General features: G+C 42.0%; 1 protein-coding gene and 1 long non-coding RNA gene across 2 annotated transcripts; both read left to right on the forward strand.

Annotated features, from left to right (window-relative positions):
• Nucleotides 1-3,831: 3,831 nt before the first annotated feature.
• LOC119300656 lies at nucleotides 3,832-5,382 on the forward strand. The gene is made up of 2 exons (XR_005146547.1): nucleotides 3,832-4,796; nucleotides 4,952-5,382. It is a non-coding gene; the product is annotated as an uncharacterized LOC119300656 (long non-coding RNA).
• Nucleotides 5,383-8,883: 3,501 nt separating this feature from the next.
• LOC119299312 (proline-rich receptor-like protein kinase PERK10) lies at nucleotides 8,884-11,289 on the forward strand. The gene is made up of 4 exons (XM_037576550.1): nucleotides 8,884-8,919; nucleotides 9,258-9,735; nucleotides 10,188-10,355; nucleotides 10,883-11,289. The coding sequence occupies exons 1-4, from the start codon at nucleotides 8,884-8,886 to the stop codon at nucleotides 10,933-10,935; spliced, it is 735 nt and encodes a 244-aa protein (XP_037432447.1). The 3' UTR covers nucleotides 10,936-11,289.
• The last annotated feature ends 11,957 nt before the right edge of the window (nucleotides 11,290-23,246 follow it).

Consider the following 23,246-nt stretch of genomic DNA (forward strand, 5'->3'; position numbering starts at 1 on the left):
ACGCGGGGGCGAGAGGGGCGCTCCTCACATCACGTCACCCTCAGATTTTATTGACTTCCCCACCTAACACTCTTATTGCCATTGGATTAAACCGCACGAATCTCCGCGTTAGCGACTGGGTGAGTCAGATTTAGCAAACGTTCGTTGAGGCTGATGCCAAAGCATCGGTGCTTAGATGAGGTGCTAAGCACATTAAATAGCTTAGCAACTATACTCCGCAATGCATAGGTGCTTAACTTGTGGTAGCTAAGCTTGCTTCATTTAATGATTTAGCAACTAAAGCTCTTCATGTATTGGTGGGCTTCATTCATTTAAATGTTTTGCTTAGGTTCACACGCTTAGCATTGTTTCTTCCTGGAGTCACCACACCCATCTCTCTTCTCTTAAATAACTTGCCACATCAGATTTTATGCCTATGTGGAAGGCTTAGCACATGTACGAGGTGGAGCATTGGGAGGGGCCTGAAATGTGCTTTCTACGCGATCGCTCCTCTTTAGTGAATGGATGGATGAGGCTTATCCACTTCCGACGCCACTCCTCTATCTCTTCCACCCATCCCCCACCCCATAACTCGCGCGCGCTCCCTGCTCTGCCGCCGCCATGTTCGCAGACGGGGTCCTAGCCGAGGTTCGCCGCCTGGGTGACAAGGAGGACGAGGTTGACGGCGAAGGGTTGCGAGCGCGACGCTTCCATGATTCCGCGCTCGACGCATGCGAGGGAAGCTGACGACGGGGACGCCGCATTTGCAGACAGGGAGCTGGTCGGGGGTATGCCGCCTGGGAGACAAAGAGGCCGAGGACGGGCAACCACCGGCGTGTGGATCCATTGGTTGGCGAGCACCAATGGCTTGCTCGCTCTCCCCTCAGCTGGTCATGCGTGGGACAAGCTCGTCGCGCTAGGGCCGTGCCGCTGCATCCACCGAGTGGTCGCGGTTGCCGACGCCAACTCGACCCTAGGGTGGCCCATGCTTGAGTCGAGTTTGATGGTGCGCCGTGGAGCATGAGGCTGAGGTTTGATCTGGGCATCACGCGTCGTGCGGGAGACGCCTCAAGGATGAGGTTTGCGTCGAGAGAAGCAGAGCAGGGATTCGCAGTGATCGTCAGGCACCGCAACGTCGGAGGCCGCTGATGACCCACAAGTATATGGGATCTATCGTAGTCTTTTCGATAAGTAAGAGTGTTAAACCCAACGAGGAGCAGAAGGAAATGATAAGCAGTTTTCAGCAAGGTATTCTCTGCAAGCACTGAAATTATCGGTAACAGATAGTTTTGTGATAAGGTAATTTGTAATGGGTAACAAATAGTAAAAGTAAATAAGGTGCAACAAGATGGCCCAATCCTTTTTGTAGCAAAGGACAAGCCTGGACAAACTCTTATATAAAGAAAAGCGCTCCCGAGGACACATGGGAATTATCGTCAAGCTAGTTTTCATCATGTTCATATGATTCGCGTTCGGTACTTTGATAATTTGATATGTGGGTGGACCGGTGCTTGGGTATAGTCCTTCCTTGGACAAGCATCGCACTTATGATTAACCCCTATTGCAAGCATCCGCAACTACAACAGAAGTATTAAGGTAAATCTAACCATAGCATGAAACATATGGATCCAAATCAGCCCCTTACGAAGCAATGCATAAACTAGGGTTTAAGCTTCTGTCACTCTAGCAACCCATCATCTACTTATTACTTCGCAATGCCTTCCTCTAGGCCCAAACAATGGTGAAGTGTCATGTAGTCGACGTTCACATGACACCACTAGAGGAAAGACAACATACATCTCATCAAAATATCAAACGAATACCAAATTCACATGACTACTTATAGCAAGACTTCTCCCATGTCCTCAGGAACAAACGTAACTACTCACAAATCATATTCATGTTCATAATCAGAGGGGTATTAATATGCATAAAGGATCTGAACATATGATCTTCCACCGAATAAACCAACTAGCATCAACTACAAAGAGTAATCAACACTACTAGCAACCCACAGGTACCAATTTGAGGCTTTGGGACAAAGATTGGATACAAGAGATGAACTAGGATTTGAGAGGAGATGGTTTTGGTGAAGATGTTGATGGAGATTGACCCCCTCCCGGCGAGAGGATCGATGGTGATGATTTCCCCCTCTCGGAGGGAAGTTTCCCCAGCAGAACAGCTCCACCGGAGCCCTAGATTGGTTCCGCCAAGGTTCCGCCTCGTGGCGGCGGAGTTTCGTCCCGTGAGCTTGCTTATGATTTTTTCCTCGATGAAAGACTCCATATAGCCAAAGATGGGCATTAGAGGGCTGCCAGGGGGCCCACGAGGCAGGGGGCGCCCAGGGGGTAGGGCGCGCCCCCACCCTCGTGGATGGTGGGTGGCCCCCCTCTGGTACTTCTTTCACCCAATATTTTTATATATTCTGAAACGTTCTCCCGTAAAGTTTCGGGACTTTTGGAGTTGTGCAGAATAGGTCTATAATATTTGCTCCTTTTCCAGCCCAGAATTCCAGCTGCCGGCATTCCCCCTCTTCATGTAAACCTTGTAAAATAAGAGAGAATAGGCATAAGTATTGTGACATAATGTGTAATAACAGCCCATAATGCAATAAATATCAATATAAAAGCAGGATGCAAAATGGACATATCAGCCGCCAAGGCTGTGTTGTCGGTTCTCCGAGGACTCACCATGTCACTCGCACCGGATGGCCTGCATCCGCGTCCGTGTATGTTGACGTGGAGGCTTTTGTTGAGGGTGGCGACCCTGGTAGTCAAGAACAAAAAGATGGATAAATAGCACTAGCACCTGATGTCTATGGTAGCAATTAGGTCAAGTTCTGCTTTCATACTTAGTGCTCGAGGCATGTTGTTTTATCTTTTTCTCATGTTCTTGTTTTTTAGTACATGATTTGATTGATTCTACAAACAAGAATAAGATAAAACAATCCATTGTTAGCTCAATTGCAGGCATCATTAGAGTTGGCTTCTGTTCATTATTCGTTTGTTGTAAACTTATATCTGTATTGTTGTGGTTAAGTCTAAAGATGGCAAACTGGGTTTTACAAAGCTTCGTGTACCATTTTTAGATGATAACACCTAGTATGCCATGGGGAAAAACTGCTAACTCAAACCATATGGCAGCTTGTCTTATTTGTCCATTGTAATTGTCATTGTCTTACCTTGGCAACTAAATATACTTCAATTAGAGTTCTTGTTGCAAAATATTTGTAGCATGCAATTTTCTCTTCTATATCATGGTACAAATCCTTATTTTTCCATGTTTTTGAATAAACAAATTCCTAAATTTGCCATGTTCCCTTGGGAAAATTCCTAATTTTTTATCTCTTTCAAAGAACAATTCTCCTAATTTTACCATGTGCCCATGGCAAACTCCTAATTTTGCCATCTTTTTTTAAATAGAAATATTAAAATCTGCCATGTGCCCTTGGCAATTTGCTACATTCACCATGTATGTTAAAGAATAAATCTCCTAAATTTTCCATGTGTCCATTTTTCAAAAAAAAACTTGCCATGTTTTTTACGAAGCATTTTTTTAAAAATACTTTTGTTCCACAGCACCTTAAGTTCTGTACTATATGCATAGACATGCCATGACAAACTTTTTAAAGATGATTTTTTCCGTGGCATTTTAATTTGTATTAGATATATGTTCATTACATGGTATATTTGCTTGCTTTTATCTATAAACTAACCACAGAAAACTTTCCAATATTTTGCCACTTTAAATTATATATATAGGGTGGGTTTATTCTAATAACACCCCTTAAGACCTTATTATGCTAACACCTCCTCTTATTCTGCTAACACCCGAAACGAACAAAATCAACCAATCCCCACCCCACCTCCCGCACGCCACCTACCCTGATCCAAGCCGGCCCAGCGCAGCCCACCTTCTCCGGCGAGATGCGCACCACCCGAGCAGTCGCCCCACCCTCCCCACCTTCTCTGCGCGCGGCACGTCCTACCCGAAACGAATCCCGGCTTCCTCGCCTCCTCCTGCTCCCGGCCGGCGCCGCCCCGACGCCTCCTCCTCACAGCCGGCGCCGCCCCGACTCCTCTACCTCCTGGTCGGCATCATCACACCTTCTATTCGTCACCCCGACCACCTACTCCGGTCACACCTCCCCCAACCCCGCCGTCGGGCACTGCCCCACCACCTCCACTGCCTCGTGCTGCTGTCGCCCTTGCTCGCGGGGCCCCCTCCACCTTCTCCAATCACGGCCCCTACCACTACCTCCTACCACTTCGCTTCGCCGCCGGCCAGCGGGGGAGCCGGATCCCCACGCCACCAGGGCTACCGTGAGCCATCTCCGTCCTCCTAGATACCAACTCCCCCAGCCAGCGCCGCCCAACCCCTGGCCACTCGCCCCTCCCCCTCAGCTGCGTGGTGGCCGACGACTCCGGTGGCTCTCCGTCCACGGATTCGGCCGTCCCCCGACCACCGGACCACGGGCAGTGAGTTCCTCAGGTGAGATCTCCGACGGCCTCCGACGAGATCTCCTGCATCCCCTTCCCTCCTGTGAGCTGGCCTGAAGACAGTCGAGGCTCCCGATGCAGTTTGATTTCGTGGGTGGCGTCGTGCGGTGTGTGTGTCTTGCAGCTCAAAGCGAGCGGGCATGCAGCTCTGAACGATTCGGCCGCCTGCACACACTGAATCCATCTCAGCAGTAGCTACGGGAGCATAGCAGCAGGTGGCGGTGTCCCAAGGAGGTCGTTTGATCCATTGCTCGTGGCCTCCGCTTGCTCCGCCTAGCTGCTATCTCTAAACATCATAGCTTCTGCTCCCGACTGTAGGTTTGCCTCCATCCTGTGACCAAGTGTTAGTTTTTTCCTCTCTGAATTGATTCCTCACCGCTGCAGACTTTTGAAGCAACTACTATTGTCCCATGAAGTATCTACTGTTTAGCTTTTTTCTCCTCTGATTTTACCGTCGAATATTGCTGCTGTAGCTTGTTTGTGCGCACAAAGAAGAAATAAAAGGGAAAAGGCACATACAGTGGTGGAAGGATAAGAAGTGTGTGACGAGGCTAGTCTATGGATGAAATCTTTGCATCTTTTTCAGCTCATCCAGCATGTGTGCGCGGTTCATTTTCCCCAAAAATGTGTGGTCCACTTTCAACACCCCTGTACCTGCTCTGCTCTATAGGACGGTGATCGCAGGCTGTTCGCTTCTGTTTGCGCAGGATATTGTGCAAAATTCCCAGTTTTTTGTGGTTTGCTCGCTATGTAAAAAATGCAGTTTATTTGTAACGATGCTTGTGGTTTGCTTGCTATTTAAAAAGTGTAGTCCATCCCATCGGTCATGTTTTTTGAGAAAACAATTTGTATTGTCACACATGGTGGTTTCACTTATGTGTATGCTTGCAATGCGGTGTGTGTATGCGTGCAGTGCGCTCCTGTGGTTTCCTTTGTAACGACAATAAAAAACCATCACACAGAAGTTAATTTCCTTTTAGATTTACTTCACTAGTTTCTGTCGCGGGGTTTACTTTCACTAACTGTAAAAATGGAGTTCTCTAGTCTTCACCATGCGGTCCAATGAATTTGACCATGTGGTACACTTCATTCCATCTGCAGTACCGTTGTCTCCGAGGACAAAAGAAGTAGTTCACTAGAAATGTGTGTAGCAGCTCATTACCCCTCTGTATGAAGTGCAATTTGTTTCGCGTGTTTCAAAATTCAGTCGACTAAAATCAACAACTGCAGTGCGTTTGGTCCTCGGATGTGGTTCACTTTTGAGAGTGATGGTGTTCACTTGCGCCCAACATGAAAGTGCGATTTTTTAAAATGAAACAACAAGATAGCAATGAGGCTCACTTTGATATATGTCGCGGTTCATTTGCCCTCGTCTCTGCGGTCCACTCTCGTTCATAAAACAATGATAACAAAATCTCACAAAAAGTTCGTATGAGAAAATTTACGCCCGAAAAAACAAATCATGAAGTTCGCTTGACTGTCTGATACAATGTGGTTTTCTGCCCGAAGTAGTGCGTTCTTCTATCGTTCATAAAAAAATGACAAAAAAAACTCACAGAAAGATCATCCGAGAAAATTTACGCCCGACAAAACAAAACATGAAGTTTGCTTGACTGTCTGATGCATTGCGGCTTTCCGTCCGAAGTAGTGCATTCTTTTGTCGTTCATAAAAAAATGACAACAAAAACTCACAAAAAAGCTCATCTGAGAAAATTTATGCCCAATAAGACAACTCAAGAAGTTTGCTTGACTGTCTGATGCAGTGCGGTTTTCTGACCGAAGCAATGCGTTCTTCTATCTGATGCAGTACACACGTCGGTTTTGGTGTCGCAAAAAACAATTTATCCACATTTTAGTAATTTTAAAACTGCTCTTAAACCGTAAGGAATTAGAGAGTCTCTTATACATGAAAAAGTTGTGCCTCGTCGATACCTTTCCAACGTGATAGAGGTGAGGGTCCCGATCTTTCGATGAGATGATAACTATCGATTTGGTGGAGAAGACTTTGACGATCCGACTACAAACGTGCACGACGTTGCGCCTTAGCAACCGCTAAACCAATCTCCTGAGGTTACTGACGATGCTGGAAGCACGATCAGCCTGACCACGAAGGTCTATTCCTGCAAGCAATCGAAGAACGAGCAAGAATATGATAAAGCAATCTGAATATCGCAAATATATATGAAGTATTGATAATGGTGGGGATCCGGAAGCGGTCTTGGTCTGGTCGTTGGACACAAACGAAGTACACGAAGTTGCAATGGCTAACTTTTAACTAAACAAATCCCAAGGAAAAAGCTACTAGATGGATCTACTTATATAGGAGCAAGGGGTGGCGGCCAAGGAGGTGCGAGGACGTCCCAAGGCAGCCTAAAACTAACCCTAAGTCGTACAAGGCTCATGGGCCCAAGTGGAGGTGATGCAACACCTTTGGGCTTGTAGTCTGACTCGGATTCTGCTGCAACATTAGATTGTTTCGTCCGTAACTCAACGCTCCGGACGAATTTGAAGGTGAATCCAATTGGGTTGGAAAGAGCACGAAATCTAGTTTCCAACAAAAAAAGAATCACCCAATTCGGAGTCCGTATGAAAAAGTTGTTGGCGTTTTGAGTCAGGTATGTCTGTGCAGTCCGAATCTGAATCCAGAACGTGAGAGACTTGGACTCTATCTTCTCTTGGCCCAAAAGTGACGTGAGAGGACTTTTTGAACACAACCTAAACTTCTCCTTTTCCCTTGTCTTCATATGTGGATTGTACAAATGTCCCATACACCTGCAATTAGACAAAACACAAAAGTGTGTGAAGTATTTTTGTTCTGGATAACATAAATAGATTATCGAATAGTTTGCATTAGAAATCACCTGACAAATATGCATGTATGCAATATTTTTGGTCGTATCCAAGGTAGTCATGTCCTCATCATCCTCCCATTTTTGAAAACAAAGCCGTCCTCGGCATTGCTCTGATACCACTTGATAGAGGCGAGGGTCCCGATCTTTCGATGAGATGATAACTATCGATTTGGTGGAGACGACTTTGACGATCCGACTACAAACGTGCACGACGTTGCGCCGACGATGCTGGAAGCACGGTCAGCCTGACCACGAAGGTCTATTCCTGCAAGCAATCGAAGAACGAGCAAGAATATGATAAAGCAATCTGAATATCGCAAATATATATGAAGTATTGATAATGGTGGGGGTCCGGAAGCGGTCTTGGTCTGGTCGTTGGACACAAACGAAGTACACGAAGTTGCAATGGCTAACTTTTAACTAAATAAATCCCAAGGAAAAAACTACTAGATGGATCTACTTATATAGGAGCAAGGGGTGGCGGCCAAGGAGGTGGGAGGACGTCCCAAGGCAGCCTAAAACTAACCCTAAGTCGTACAAGGCTCATGGGCCCAAGTGGAGGTGATGCAACACCTTTGGGCTTGTAGTTTGACTCGGATTCTGCTGCAACATCAGATTGTTTCGTCCGTAACTCAACGCTCCGAACGAATTTGAAGGTGAATCCAATTGGGTTGGAAAGAGCACGAAATATAGTTTCCAACAAAAAAAGAATCACCCAATTCGGAGTCCGTATGAAAAAGTTGTTGGCGTTTTGAGTCAGGTATGTCTGTGCAGTCCGAATCTGAATCCAGAACGTGAGAGACTTGGACTCTATCTTCTCTTGGCCCAAAAGTGACGTGAGAGGACTTTTTGAACACAACCTAAACTTCTCCTTTTCCCTTGTCTTCATATGTGGATTGTATAAATGTCCCATACACCTGCAATTAGACAAAACACAAAAGTGTGTGAAGTATTTTTGTTCTGGATAACATAAATAGATTATTGAATAGTTTGCATTAGAAATCACCTGACAAATATGCATGTATGCAATATTTTTGGTCGTATCCAAGGTAGTCATGTCCTCATCACAACGATGTATCATTTGCATCATTCCGCCGAGCGGTTTGAATTTTTTTATGAAAAAACGGCCTCTGTCACTCGTCGTTCGCCGCACAATTTTCAAAATTGATTTAAAACCGTAAGGAATCTCAAAAACATTTCAACATATGAAAGTTGTGCCTCATCCATAGCTTTCCAACAGTGTATCACACGCCTCGTTTAGACAAATAGTTCAAAAATTAGGGCGAAAACAGTAACAAAAATTTGAATTTTTTTTGAAAAACAGAGTTCCGCGATTTAGTAATTTGAAACTGCTCTTGAAACGTAACGAATTAGAGAAAATAATATATATGAAAAAGATGCGCCTCGACGATATCTTTTCAACGGTGTATCACTTGCTCCATTCAGACGAGCAATTTAGGAAAAAACGCGAAAAACGCTCGCTGCCACACGTCGTACGTCGCACCATTTTCAAAACTGCTCTTAAACCGTGAGGATCTCGAAAAGTGTTCAACATGGCAACGTATCGCCTAATTTATAGCTTTTCAACGGTATATTACATGTCTCGTTCCGATAAACGGTTAAAAAGTTAGAGCAAAAAAGTATCGAAAAACAGAGCGTGCAGTTTTTTGCGACGAGAAGTTCACTCGCGCGAGTATTGCAGCACACCTGGTTCAAACAATAACGTGCACTTGCGTTGAGCGTGCAGTGTGGAAGTGTTATCAAAATAGTTATTCAGCTAATATTAGCAGAATAGACCGGCTGTATATATAAAGTAACACTATTATAATTCGAAGATCAGAATAGTTATTTGGATCACGATCAGCCCTATGTAGGGCCCGATGGGGGATGTTCCCGAACTACATAATCAAGATAAGAAGGAAAAAAGACCCCCACTCCCGCACCACCCACCTCCCCGATCCAATCGCAACACTCGCCCCAGCAGCGATACCGCGACCACCCCGCCCCCGGCCGACACCTCCGCCGCTGCCCCACCCCTGGCCAGCACCGCCGCAGCCGCCCCACCCTCGTCCGGCACCTCCGTCGCCGCCCGCTCCCGTCCGACACCGCCGTGGCCGCCCCGCCCCCGGCCGTACCCCTGCTCCCAGCGGATCCGGTGGAGACGGCGCCACACCACCTCCCGGAGCACCTCGAGGGTCACCAGATCCCGCCGCCACCCCAAGATCCCGGCCCCGCCGCCATCTGTCCTCACTGCAGCCGCCGTGGCCCCGGCCACCAACCGCGTCGCCACCGCGTCCTCCCTCCTGCTTCAACCGCAACAGTGGCCTCCCTTTCCTCTGCTTCCACGACGGCGGCGGCTCTTTGTCCCCGACCGACGCGACGGCTACCCCCATCCAACCAACCTGGTAAGATCCGTAGTAGATGCCCCCATCAACCCCGCAGGATCTGCTGCCGCCGGAGCCATGTGCGCCCTCCGCCTTGCCACAAGTTGGAGCCCCCGCTCCGGCGCGTGGCTGCCTGCAACAACTCCGGGAATGAAAAGAATCGCCATGTCACCGACCTCCGCATGGGGACCTATGCCGACGGGTACATGGGATGCTGCAGTTCAATGCAGCACCTCCACACCGTTCAACTGTTGTAGTTAGCTCGCTCAAAGCCGACAGGGAGCTCCTACTCAGACTCTCTACGTGCTGTAGCTTCTGGGCATGTGTTGATGCTGCCCTCTCAATCTCTCTCTCTCTCTCTCTCTCTCTCTCTCTCAATTTGGCATGATAAAAAATGTTTTTGTTACTCTTAACATTAGATGTAGAGAAGCTTAGGCAGAAGTCAATTTTTATGTTTTCTCAATGTGAATCAGGTGCACTCGCCGGTCCCTCACCAGCCTCCGCGACCAACCATCCACCGATCAATGGGGCGCCTCTAGGCATCTGCGCCGCCTTCTGGAGCAATGCCCTTCTCTGCAAGCTGCAGTCACTGGTCTTGCCCTGCTCGAGGAGGAGTAGGAGGGCCGCACCTAGGCACCATGGTAAGACGATCCAGTATGCCAAACCTGAACTTCACTTTTTTCTTGGTATTCCTTCTCGTTCAACTGCTTCCATTATGAAACAAAGCATCTGATGTAGCTCTCTCTACAGTTGTAGTCGAACATCATCCACAAATTGAAGTTCACTTGTTACCCGTGGTCCCAAATTCAACTACATTTTTCTGTCGATGTTTTCGATAGTGACACTAGTGCTCAAAAATTGTTTGTGCAAATGGCCTAGGAAAATCTGGTTTTGGTGGAGGTTACATTTTGCTCCAGAAAATAAATTTATATAATTAAACCTTCAACTAATTTGTAGGTGTTTCCACTTAACTCCAGATTTCATGGTTCACATACATTAGATAATTCTGTCGCGCAACATGCTGGCTGGAAAATGCTGCTACAAGGCATTAGATTTTAAAAATAAATCAGTTGTGGAAGTTCTCTCAACACACCACAAAAGGTCGTTCTTATTTGATTATTGGTTAAATCCTTTTACTGATTCAGGTTTTTTGAATCCATTTATGTAGTGCAACTCGTAAACAAAGACAGCGAGGGAGTGGCAGCAACATTTCAGATGTAACTTCAGATAAAAAAGGCACTCGGCTGCAACTCCTTGTTCTACGCTCTCTAATGTCAAAGTGAGAACAGAATCACATGTTCCACTCTTGCTTTTAGCTTTTTTTGTTAGTCTTAAAGAAAATGATCTTAACAAAGAATCTCTGTGTGCGTGCGTGTGTGCTCGTGTGCGTGCGTGTGTGCTCGTGTTTGTGTGTGCGCTGGGTGTGCTGCTTGCGTGCTGAGATGTATGATGTGCAGAGTTTTTTAAGTTCATGTTGTGAACCAAACTAAACTAAGTTTGAACACAAAAGTTCAGATCACTGCTGCTTTGAATTTGCTCATGTACCAGAAATCATGCTTCCCTGCTGTTGTACTATGTTAACTTATGTATTGTTTCTAAAGTACCTTTTGCCCGAAGTTCAGTAGTGTATCTGTGGGTGCCAAAAAGTCGGTATTGTGATACTTCGGTGCAGATTCATGGGTCCTTAAAAAATGGCAAAAAAGGAGTTTTCTTCTCCAAAATGCATAACCTTCGTGGAGTGCTAATTCTTTTTGTGTGCTTCAATCGAGGGTTGTGTTTCAGGGAGAGAGACGGAGACATTGAGGCATGTTTCTTTTCTGTCTATGTACTTCATAGACTTTTTGTGAGAGAAAAAAGGTTACTAGCACATTCTTCTAAAATATACAACATGGTTTGGGTTTCAATGCTTTTTACACAAAATTATGCATTTGAGTCTCGCCGATGTAGCTCGCAACACATGCTACAACAAGAACATCGGAATCGGGTGAGAAGTTTGAATATAAAATAAGGGCAAGTTCACATATAGTAAAATTAGTGCAATTTAAAAAATGTTAGTGAGCCATGTATTATTGGTATTTTTTTACAAAAAACAAAATTAAAATTAAAATAACAGAGAGTTTTGATGTTGTAACAAACAAATATTTTTCTAAATTCTAAAAAAACAAGGAGTAGTTTGATGTTTACGGAAAACACATATTCTTTCAAATTCTTGGAAAAAATAAATGTGTGAAGTTCAATTTTAAATACTGTTTGATGCTTATTTGAAAACATATTTTTTTCTAAGAATACATCTAAAAAGTTCAATTCAAAATAATAGAGAAGTTCGAAGTATATAAAAAACTCAGATTTGTTGCAAGAAGTTCACGTGCACAAAACTAAAAAACAAAGTGGTTCAAAAGTGATAGCAACCAGAAGTTCACGTACTACATGATGTGTGTTTTCATATAATAAAAAAAAAGAATAAAAAGGCAAAGTCTAATTTTTTTGCTAGAAGTTCAAGTGCTCGGTGTGAGAAATTTCAAAAATTATTGTGACAAAGGTTGAAAAAAATACGTGATAGAAATTCAAGGTGAAAACAACGAGAAGTTCAACTACTACACGAAATGTGTTTCGGGTAAGAATATATATGAATGGAAAACTAAAAGCTTAAAATGTTTATTGCAAGAAGTTCACGTGCTACTCATGATGAAGTTCAAGATCTCTAGTGCGAGACGTCCGACCTTCAATTACATGTAAAAAACAGGCAAAAAACAATGTTGTTTTTGCCATTTTTAAAACTCGTCTCAAATGACAAAAAATTGTAATGTCTGTCTGTTTTAAAAAGATGCTCCTATCCAAAAGCTTTCCAACGGTATATTATATGCTATATTCTGATGAGTGGTTTAAAAGTTTTATGTATACCGTTAAAACCACATTTTTACGCATTCAAAAAATATTTTGAACTGTCGCGAGTATGAAAAACTGATCAACATGAAGAAGTTGTGCGTTTTCAACAGCTTTCCATCGGTATATCATTTGGTAAATTCAGGTAAGTGGTTTGGCAGTTACGGGCAAAAAACAACACGCCAAAAACATAGTGAAGTTCAAAGTGATAACAACCAGAAGTTCACTTACTACATGGTGTGTATTTCTTGTAAGAAAAATACAATAAAGTGAAACAGAGTGAAGTTCAAACAGACATGCCCTAGAAGTTCAACTACTTCACGCAGTGCAAAAAATAGCACGTAAAAAACAGAGTGAAGTTCAAACTGACATGCCCGAGAAGTTCACTACTTCACGTAGTGCATTTTCATTCGCGATGAAGGCAGAAATCATGATCACGTCATGTTCTAATTTACTTCAAAACGGTAGGAATATCATTTGTGTAAGTTTAAGTCCTCGGTAGGAGAAAGTTATAAAAAATTTTGAGAGATGTTTTTATAAGAATAATATCATTTGTGCAACACTAACGAAATGGATGAGAAAATTATGAAGGAAAATATGTCACAAAAGTTCAACGTGAAAGCAGCAGGAAATTCACCTACTACACTGAATGAATATCAGATGAAAAACTTTTAAAAACATCACGAGTATGAAAAAATGATCAACACGGGAAAGTTGCATGTTTACAACAACTTTCCATCGGTATATCACTTGCTCAACTTCGGTGATCGGATGGAGAGCTATGAGCAGTGGATGGAGATCTACGAGCAAAAAAAGCACGTGAAAAACATAGTGAAGTTCAAGTAGACATGCAGAGAAGTTCAGGTTCTTCACGTGGTGCATTTTCGAAGAATCTGTTTCGCGATAAAGGCAAAACAAATGATCTCGTCATTTTAGAAATTACTTGAAAATGGCTAGGAATCACAAATAACCATCAACATGAAAAAGTTTCGCATTTTCCTTATCTTTTCAACGGTATATTATTTGCCCCATTCCGATAAAGTTTGTAGAAATTACGGCGAAAACACATTTTTAGCCATTTTCAAAATTGACTTAAAATAGTAAGGAATTGGGAGAAACAATATATACTAAAAAGTTCCGCATTTCCTCAAGCTTTCCAACACCATATCATTTGCTGCATTCGGACATACGATTAAAAAAATAGATCGAAAATACGAACTCGTTGGAACTTGTACCGTTTTCTAAATTACTCTTAAACCGTTCAAAATTAGAAAAAACTTTCTACATGAAAAAGTAGCGAATTTTCATAAGCTTTCCAATGCCATATCATTTGCCTCAATTGGACTAGCCGTTTTGAAATGACATCGAAAATACGAACTCGGCTGTTCGGTTTGCGAATTTTTACGATTTTCCAAATTACTCTTTAACCGTAGGGAATTAGAGAAAACTTTCAACATGTGAAAGGAGCGGTTTTGCAGCAGCTTTCCAACGCCATATTATTTGCCTCATTTCGATAAATGGTTTAGAAATGCGATCAAAAATACGATTCACGTTTTTTGTGTGAAGAAAAAACGGTTTTCAAAACTGCTCTTAAACCGCTTACATTTTTCCAAAAATTCAACTTGGGTCATGACACTGGTGTCCATAGCTTTCCAATGGTATATCGCAAGCCCCATTTGGGCAATGTTGGCGGAAATTCAACCTAGCACTGGGAGAAGTTCAGGTCGAACAACTTAGACTGTAAAATTGCAAAAAACGCAATTTCATCATGACCCGAGAGCAAAATCCGCCAACGAGCGAGATTCCTATTTAAAACTGGTATTTAGTTGGTAAAAAACATTTCTAGATTACACTAACATCATATAGAACCCGACTAACAAGAATAATTCGCGGGGGAAGCCACGGTTGCGAAGATAGCCCGAAGGTCGGGTTCGTACAGAGGGAAGTTCAGACGCGTTACTCAGGCATGTCAGGTTGTGATCAAAATATTATTCTGATCCCGTGATCAGAATAGTGTTTACTCAGGAGGAGTAGGATTTTCTACAAGTGCTTGCCACAGAACTAGTTAAGGGTTTCAACGATGCAAAAGTTCTCAAAAATTCTAAACAAATACTGAACCAACACAGCTATAATATAACATGATCCAACGGAGGGATTAAAACAATACGACTGTATGTGTCTTGGACAAAAAACAAATAGTTCAGTATATATTTATGTCGTAGTGAGCTGAAATGCTTATTATTTTTTCGAGGACACATAGATGCATATTTTGACAATCCCTCCATTGGATCATCTTATTACATTAGAGAGATGCTCCCATGTTTATTTCATATTTTTTGATAACTTCTAAACCCTTAAAAGTTTAGCGACCCTTAACTAGTTCTGTGGCAAGTTATGGTAGACACAATATATATATATATATATATATATATATATATATATATATATATATATATATATATATATATATATATATATATATATAGGGTAACACTATTCTAAGTGTGAGTGTAGAATAACTTATTCTACACTTCTACACCCCCTAATAACACTATATACAAAATCTAGTAACGGTGTACAAAATGTAGTAATTCGGAAAATATTTTTTTATCACCCAACTTTGTAATTGACTATATTTGTTACGAAAATTACTATATTTTACAGCCGGTCTATTCTACTAATATTAGCAGAATAGTTATTCTGCTAACACTTCCGAACTGCATGCTCAATGGAAGTGAGCTGCATCCTTTGTACGATGAGCACTGCAATGCTTCATGGGAGAACTCCTTCATTTTCTGGCGACCGGCCCGCGTTTTATTGTGGGATCGGGTGTTGCGGGATGATTTAATTTGTTTCTGGATCTCATTTGACCTTTATTCTTTGTGATTTACAGGAAAAGCGACTAGAATCTTTGCAAATCGAGCGATTTGGCGGACGAGCTTTCTCTGTTCGTTCGTGTTCGCGTTGGATGCGACTTTTTCGTGCTCGGATGTTGTTTGTTAGTAGGAATTCTTTGATTGCATTCGTTTTAATCGGTCCGTATACTCTATAATTTGTCTAATTTCTAGGAGTTGGTTATCAATTTCTGTGAAATCGATTGTCCGGGGTGTGAGCTTCGTCCGCTCGTCTATTCTTGTTGTTTTTTTGGATTTTGTGCGTTGATGTGTTTTTGAATATTGTTATTAGTTTCTCTTTTTTTGTTTGAATTTACTGTATTGCGCATGTAATGTTCGTCTTTTTGGTGTGCATTTTTAAAGAATAGCTCATGCTGTTCATCGTAGTGGCCGTGGGTTTGATGTATTTTTGGTGGGTAATTGTTCAAATTTGAGTGGTTGTGCAATGTTTTGGCCACTTATCGAACTGCGAGTGGAATTTGCACCTCTGTTGGTCTCCTACATGTTTGGATCTGTACTGCTTTGATTTTATTGATGCATATCTGGCATATGTTTGTAGTGTGCTGCATTTTGTTAAGTAGTGGACTTCAATGTAACTGTATTATAGTGGGCATGACAGCTTATGAGATAATCATTTTTCTTACACTGCATTCTGTGTTTTAGAGAACTGCATAGTATGCACTTTCGTACTGCATTAGCAGGATAGTTATGCTGCTATTTCTTGTATTTTATGTCAATTCTTCTGAAATCCATAGCATGAGAATTCTGTTGAACAATATATGTTAAGTACAAAGTTTTCGACCATTGGCATTGGATTGTTATTGTTCAGAGTACTGCAATTTTTTTATATAAGGACTGTACTATGTGTATTAGAGAACTGCGTTTCTGTCAGCAAAAACTTGTCTAAAAAGAGTGATAAAATGATGCAGATGAGGTTGCATACTTTACATAGGCATCGTTCAAGCCTTCTGATGGACATAATTTTAAAAGCATACAACATAAGCAAAGCATTAGAATATGCCAGTGATGGATTTAGCTTTTATCCTAGACAACCTATAGTGCAAATATTGTAAACTTGAGGGAGTCTTCTTCTTTGTAGAAAAACACCATGGCTAATTCTCTAGCCTCAAAGCCATTCTGGGAGACAAAATCATTCCAGCCAGTAGTTATGTTGATGCAGTCTTCAGAGTCAATGTGGTAGTCAACTTGCATGTCTGGATACCCATTCTTGTGTTGTGTCTCCAAGGTAACCTTCCCTAAACTCGGAGCAGGAAATTTTATTATGGATGGCAGTTTCTGCATTTTGTAATGGATGGAAAAAGAATGTTTATTAGTAAAGAACAAATGTTTTTCTTTATACTTAGGATGATCTGTTTATGTTGACTTAAATATGAACATATATAACTACTATTTTGGTAAAGTAGTTGCAATGTATGAACAAACTTATATACGGAATTGACCTCTATTTTTACTATGATATATATTATACTGTAACATGTTTGTACTGCAAGGTCATTTACAGTGTACTTCGCTAGCATGTTAAGCAAATTGCAACACTGATCTACTGACCCTCTTTTTTGTTCGTGTGTTGGGGTTCTAATCTAACTAGTGTCGATACCTGGTGTGTTACTGAAGAAAAATAGGTGGAAGCATCTAGTCTTAATAGCTAACAAATTTGAACAACAATACAAAATATGTTTTGTATTTGTTGACACTACCGAACAAATTGATGGAACTATATATTCAGATGTGGATTTGTAGCCTAGATTATGTCGAAAATTGTGAGGGAAAAAACATACCCAACTTTCCTGCAGATCTGCGGGTGTGAGGCGATGAAGAAATGGCGCCCGAAACCCCTTGTTGGTTATCATCAGGCACCCGAGCATGCTGTGCCACTCGGTGTTGGTGAGCTCCAGACCCTCTGCGTACACGCATGTGTCCGCTACCGGCGCCATCCTTGCCAAACATCTGCACTTACAGTCCATGGCGGGTTCAGTGGAATTTCAGAGAACAGCTGGGGATGGGATGAACCCTAGATCTATGATTTGAAGAAAAAGATGAACGAGGGGAGGAGTTGTGTCAGTCTGGAGCACGAATGGATAGGTTTTTATGAAACCAATTGAGCAACAAAAGTAATAAATGTTGAGGTTGGTGTTAGGTGGTGGATTGATTCTGATTCAGTGTACACGAATGCATTTGAGAAGCAACGAGACTGCTTACTTGAATATAGCGAACTCCATTGTCATATCACAACAAACTGTGGAGCGCGTGGTTGGGCCTGTGTTTGTGGAGTGGTATGTGGGATTTTTTTAATTTTCAATAGCCTCTCTTTTGTCTGTTGGCCTGTGTTCGGGGGAGTGAAGACGCATTGGGCCCAAGTCGGCCTGTGAGCACGGCTGGTTCCCGGTGCGCTGTGTGTGTGGTCTAATGTTTAGTCCCACCTTGCTCGCGGAGGGCGTGCTCGACCTGTTTATAAGCGCTGGCGAGGCAGCCATATCGAACTCCTCTGGTTACTTATTTGGGCGCTTATACATGACGCTCACTGCTCTATGCTCTCTAACCTGTGGGCTCATGTGTGCCCAGCCCCATGCATCATGGCTCAGAACGACTCGTCTTCTGTGGGCGCAGACCTACTACGAGACTGGCTGGGGCCGGCTGCACCTGGGGTGGTCAATTTTTTCTTTGTATTTTCTTTCTTAAGATTTTTTCAAATGTAGGAGCGTGCACTGCTTAGTAAATCATTCGTGCACTGCATTGATCAGAGTTCTGTACTGCATGTGCACGCATTCCACACTACATGTACAGTTCGCATTTTCTTTTCGTGTTTTTGCTCAAGTATTCTTTTTTCAAGTGTAAGGGCGTGCATTGCTTAGTAAATCATTCGTGCACGGCATTGATCAGGGTTCTGTACTGCATGTGCACACATTGTGCACTACATGTACGGTTCGCCTTTTCTTTCCGTCTTTTTGCTCTTATGTATTCTTTTTTCAAATGTAGGGGCGTGCACTACTTTGTTGGGTATGTGTAAACTTCATTCGACAGAGTCTGTACTGCATTCGTACACATTTTGCACTGCATGCATCCTATTTGCACACTGCATCTTCGTCCATTTTGTGCGCTGCTCGAATCTAATGATACATAAGCAAACAACAGAAAACAAATTAGCACAAGCATTTGCTACCTCATGAGCATGCGTTGGTTTTCCCTTGAAGAGGAAAGGTGATGCAGCAAAGTAGCGTAAGTATTTCCCTCAGTTTTTGAGAACCAAGGTATCAATCCAGTAGGAGATTACATGCAAGTCCCTCGTACCTGCACAAACAAACAAGAACCTCGCAACCAACGCGATAAAGGGGTTGTCAATCCCTTCACGGTCACTTACGAAAGTGAGATCTGATAGAGATAATAAGATAAATATTTTTGGTATTTTAGTTGTGTAGATTGAAGATTGCAAAATAAATGCCGACAGAAATGGCTTATTGACGGGAGAATAATATAATGGAGAATAGACCCAGGGGCCATAGGTTTCACTAGTGGCTTCTCTCAAGATAGCAAATTCTATGGTGGGTGAACAAATTTCTGTCGAGCAATTGATAGAAGAGCGCATAGTTATGAGAATATCTAGGCATGATCATGTATATAGGCATCACGTCCGCGACAAGTTGAACGAAACGATTCTGCATCTACTACTATTACTCCACACATCGACCGCTATCCAGCATGCATCTAGAGTATTAAGTTCATAAGAACAGAGTAATGCATTAGGCAAGATGACATGATGTAGAGGGATAAACTCAAGCAATATGATATAAACCCCATCTTTTTATCCTCGATGGCAACAATACAATACGTGCCTTGCTGCCCCTACTGTCACTGGGAATGGACACCGCAAGATTGAACCCAAATCTAAGCACTTTTCCCATTGCAAGAAAGATCAATCTAGTAGGCCAAACCAAACTGATAATTCGAAGAGACTTGCAAAGATATTAAATCATGCATAAAAGATTTCAGAGAAGAATGAAATATTGTTCATAGATAATCTTGATCATAAACCCACAATTCATTGGATCTCGACAAAGACACCACAAAAAGAATTACATCGAATACATCTCCAAGAGAATTGAGGAGAACTTTGTATTGAGATCCAAAGAGAGAGAAGAAGCCGTCTAGCTAATAACTATGGACCTGAAGGTCTGTGGTAAACTACTCACACGTCATCGGAGAGGCTATGGTGTTGATGTAGAAGCCCTGCATGATCGATTGCCCCTCCGGCGGAGTGCCGGAAAAGGCCCCAAGATGGGATCTCACGGGTACAGAAGGTTGCGGCGATGGAAATAGGGTTTCGTGGTGCTCTCGGATGTTTTCGGGGTATATGAGTATATATAGGTGAAAGAAGTAGGTCAGCAGAGCCACGAGGGGCCCATGATGGTGGGGTGCGCGCCTACCCCCTGAGCGCGCCCTCCTACCTCGTGGCCGCCTCGGTTGCTTCCTTGACGTCCACTCCAAGTCTCCTGGATTGCGTTTGTTCCCAAAATAACTCTCCCGAAGGTTTCATTCCGTTTGGATTCCGTTTGATATTCCTTTTCTGGGAAACACTGAAATAGGCAAAAAACAGCAATTTGCACTGGGCCTTTGGTTAGTAGGTTAGTCCCAAAAATAATATAAAAAGGTATATTAAAGCCCATTAAACATCCAAAACAGATAATATAATAGCATGGAACAATCAAAAATTATAGATACGTTGGAGACGTATCAAGCATCCCCAAGCTTAATTCCTACCCGTCCTCGAGTAGGTAAATGATAAAAAACAGAATTTTTGATGTGGAATGCTACCTAGCATAATTCTCATTGTAATTTTCTTTATTGTGGCATGAATGTTCAGATCCGAAAGATTCAAGAGAAAATTTTAATATTGTCATAAAATTAATAATACTTCAAGCATACTAACAAAGCAATCATGTCTTCTCAAAATAACATGGCCAAAGAAAGTTATCCTTACAAAATCATATAGTCTGGCTATGCTCTATCTTCATCACACAAAGTATTTAATCATGCACAACCCTGATGACAAGCCAAGCAATTGTTTCATACTTTTGATGTTCTCAAACTTTTTCAATCTTCACGCAATATATGAGCGTGAGCCATGGACATAGCACTATATGTGGAATAGAGTGGTGGTTGTGGAGAAGACAAAAAAAGGAGAAGATAGTCTCACATCAACTACGCGTATCAACGGGCTATGGAGATGCCCATCAATAGATATCAATGTGAGTGAGTAGGGATTGCCATGCAACGGATGCACTAGAGCTATAAGTGTATGAAAGCTCAAAAAGAAACTAAGTGGGTGTGCATCCAACTCACTTGCTCACGAAGACCTAGGGCATTTTGAGGAAGCCCATCATTGGAATATACAAGCCAAGTTCTATAATGTAAAATTCCCACTAGTATATGAAAGTGACATCATAGGAGACTCTCTATCATAAAGATCATGGTGCTACTTTGAAGCACAAGTGTGGTAAAAGGATAGTAACATTGTCCCTTCTCTCTTTTTCTCTCATTTGTTCTTTTATTTGGGCCTTTTTTTATGGCCTCTTTTTTTGTCTAGAGTCTCATCCCGACTTGTGGGGGAATCATTGTCTCCATCATCCTTTCCTCACGTGGGACAATGCTCTAATAATGATGATCATCACACTTTTGTTTACTTACAACTCAAAAATTACAACTCGGTACTAGAAAAAAATATGACTCTATGTGAATGCCTCCGGTGGTGTACCGGGATACGCAATGAATCAAGAGTGACATGTATGAAAGAATTATAAAGGTGGCTTTGCCACAAATATGATGTCAACTACATGATCATGCAAAGCAATATGACAATGATGAAACGTGTCATAACAAACGGAACGATGGTAAGTTCCATGGCAATATATCTCGGAATGGCTATGGAAATGCCATAATAGGTAGGTATGGTGGCTGTTTTGAGGAAGGTATATGGTGGGTGTATGATACCGGCGAAAGGTGCGCGGTATTAGAGAGGCTAGCAATGGTGGAAGGGTGAGAGTGCGTATAATCTATGGAATCAACATTAGTCATAAAGAACTCACATACTTATTGCAAAAATCTATTATTTATCGAAACAAAGTACTACACGCATGCTCCTAGGGGATAGATTGGTAGGAAAAGACCATGGCTCGTCCCTGACCGCCACTCATAAGGAAGACAATCAATAAATAAATCATGCTCCGACTTCATCACATAACGGTTCACCATACGTGCATGCTACGGGAATCAAAAACTTTAGAACAGGTATTTATCAAATTCACAACTACTCAACTAGCATGACTCTAATATCACCATCTTCATATATCAAAACAATCATCAAGTATCAAACTTCTCATAGTATACAATGCACTTTTTATGATAGTTTTTATTATACCCATCTTGGATGCCTATCATATTAGGACTAATTTTATAACCAAAGCAAATTACCATTATTTTCTAGAAGACTCTCAAAATAATATAAGTTAAGCATAAGAGATCAATAATTTCTACAAAATAAAACCACCACCATGCTCTAAAAGGATATAAGTGAAGCACTAGAGCAAAATTATCTAGCTCAAAAGATATAAGTGAAGCACATAGAGTATTCTAATAAATTCCAATTCATGTGTGTCTCTCCAAAAGGTGTGTACAACAAGTATGATTGTGGTAAACTAAAAAGAAAAGACTCAAATCATACAAGACGCTCCAAGCAAAACACATATCATGTGGTGAATAAAAATATAGCCTCAAGTAAAGTTACCGATGGACGAAGACGAAAGAGGGGATGCCTTCCGGGGCATCCCCAAGCTTAGGTTTTTTGTTTTACTTGAATTTTACCTTGGGGTGCCTTGGGCATCCCCAATCTTAGGCTCTTGGCACTCCTTATTCCAAAATCCATCAAATATTTACCCAAAACTTGAAAACTTCACAACACAAAACTCAACAGAAAATCTCACGAGCTCCGTTAGTATAAGAAAACAAAACACCACTTCAAGGTACTGTAATGAACTCATTCTTTATTTATATTGGTGTTCAACCTACTGTATTCCAACTTCTCTATGGTTCATACCCCCCGATACTAGCCATAGATTCATCAAAATAAGCAAACAACACACGAAAAACAGAATCTGTCAAAAACAGAACAGTCTGTAGTAATCTGTAGGTTTCGAATACTTCTGTAACCCCAACAATTCTGAAATAAATTGGTGGAGGTGAGGAATTTGTATATTAATCATCTTAAAAAAGAATCAACCTAATATCACTCTCCAGTAAAAAATGGCAGCTAATCTCGTGAGCGCTAAAGTTTCTGTTTTTTACAGCAAGATCGCAAAAACTTCCCCCAAGTCTTCCCAAAGGTTCTACTTGGCACAAAAACTAATTAAAAACATAAAACCTAATATAAACAAAAGCTATATGAATTATTTATTACTAAACGGGAACAAAAAACAAGAAACAAAATAAAAATTGGGTTGCCTCCCAACAAGTGCTATCGTTTAACGCCCCTAGCTAGGCATAAAAACAAGAATAGATCTAGGTATTGCCATGATAATGATAAGGCAAATCGCGAAAACTCATCTCATACTCCCTACGTTCAGCGGCAAGTTTTCTTTGTGGCAAGCAAAAGTAATCAAAAGGGCTAAATTTAATGGGACAAAAGTCCCCAAGATCAAGCTCGGGAGGTATTGATTCCTCCTTTGGCCCCTCATATTGCACAAC

This window comes from Triticum dicoccoides, chromosome 5A, assembly GCF_002162155.2.
Source record: "Triticum dicoccoides isolate Atlit2015 ecotype Zavitan chromosome 5A, WEW_v2.0, whole genome shotgun sequence".
Lineage (NCBI taxonomy): Eukaryota > Viridiplantae > Streptophyta > Magnoliopsida > Poales > Poaceae > Triticum > Triticum dicoccoides.

Bases quoted from the DNA above. Each gene is read 5' to 3' on its own strand.
- LOC119299312 (XM_037576550.1), top strand. From the start codon at position 8,884: ATGGCAACGTATCGCCTAATTTATAGCTTTTCAACG. The intron at 9,736-10,187 runs GTAAGATCCGTA...AATGTGAATCAG, and splicing joins ACCCCCATCCAACCAACCTG to GTGCACTCGCCGGTCCCTCA. The intron at 10,356-10,882 runs GTAAGACGATCC...CCATTTATGTAG, and splicing joins GGCCGCACCTAGGCACCATG to TGCAACTCGTAAACAAAGAC.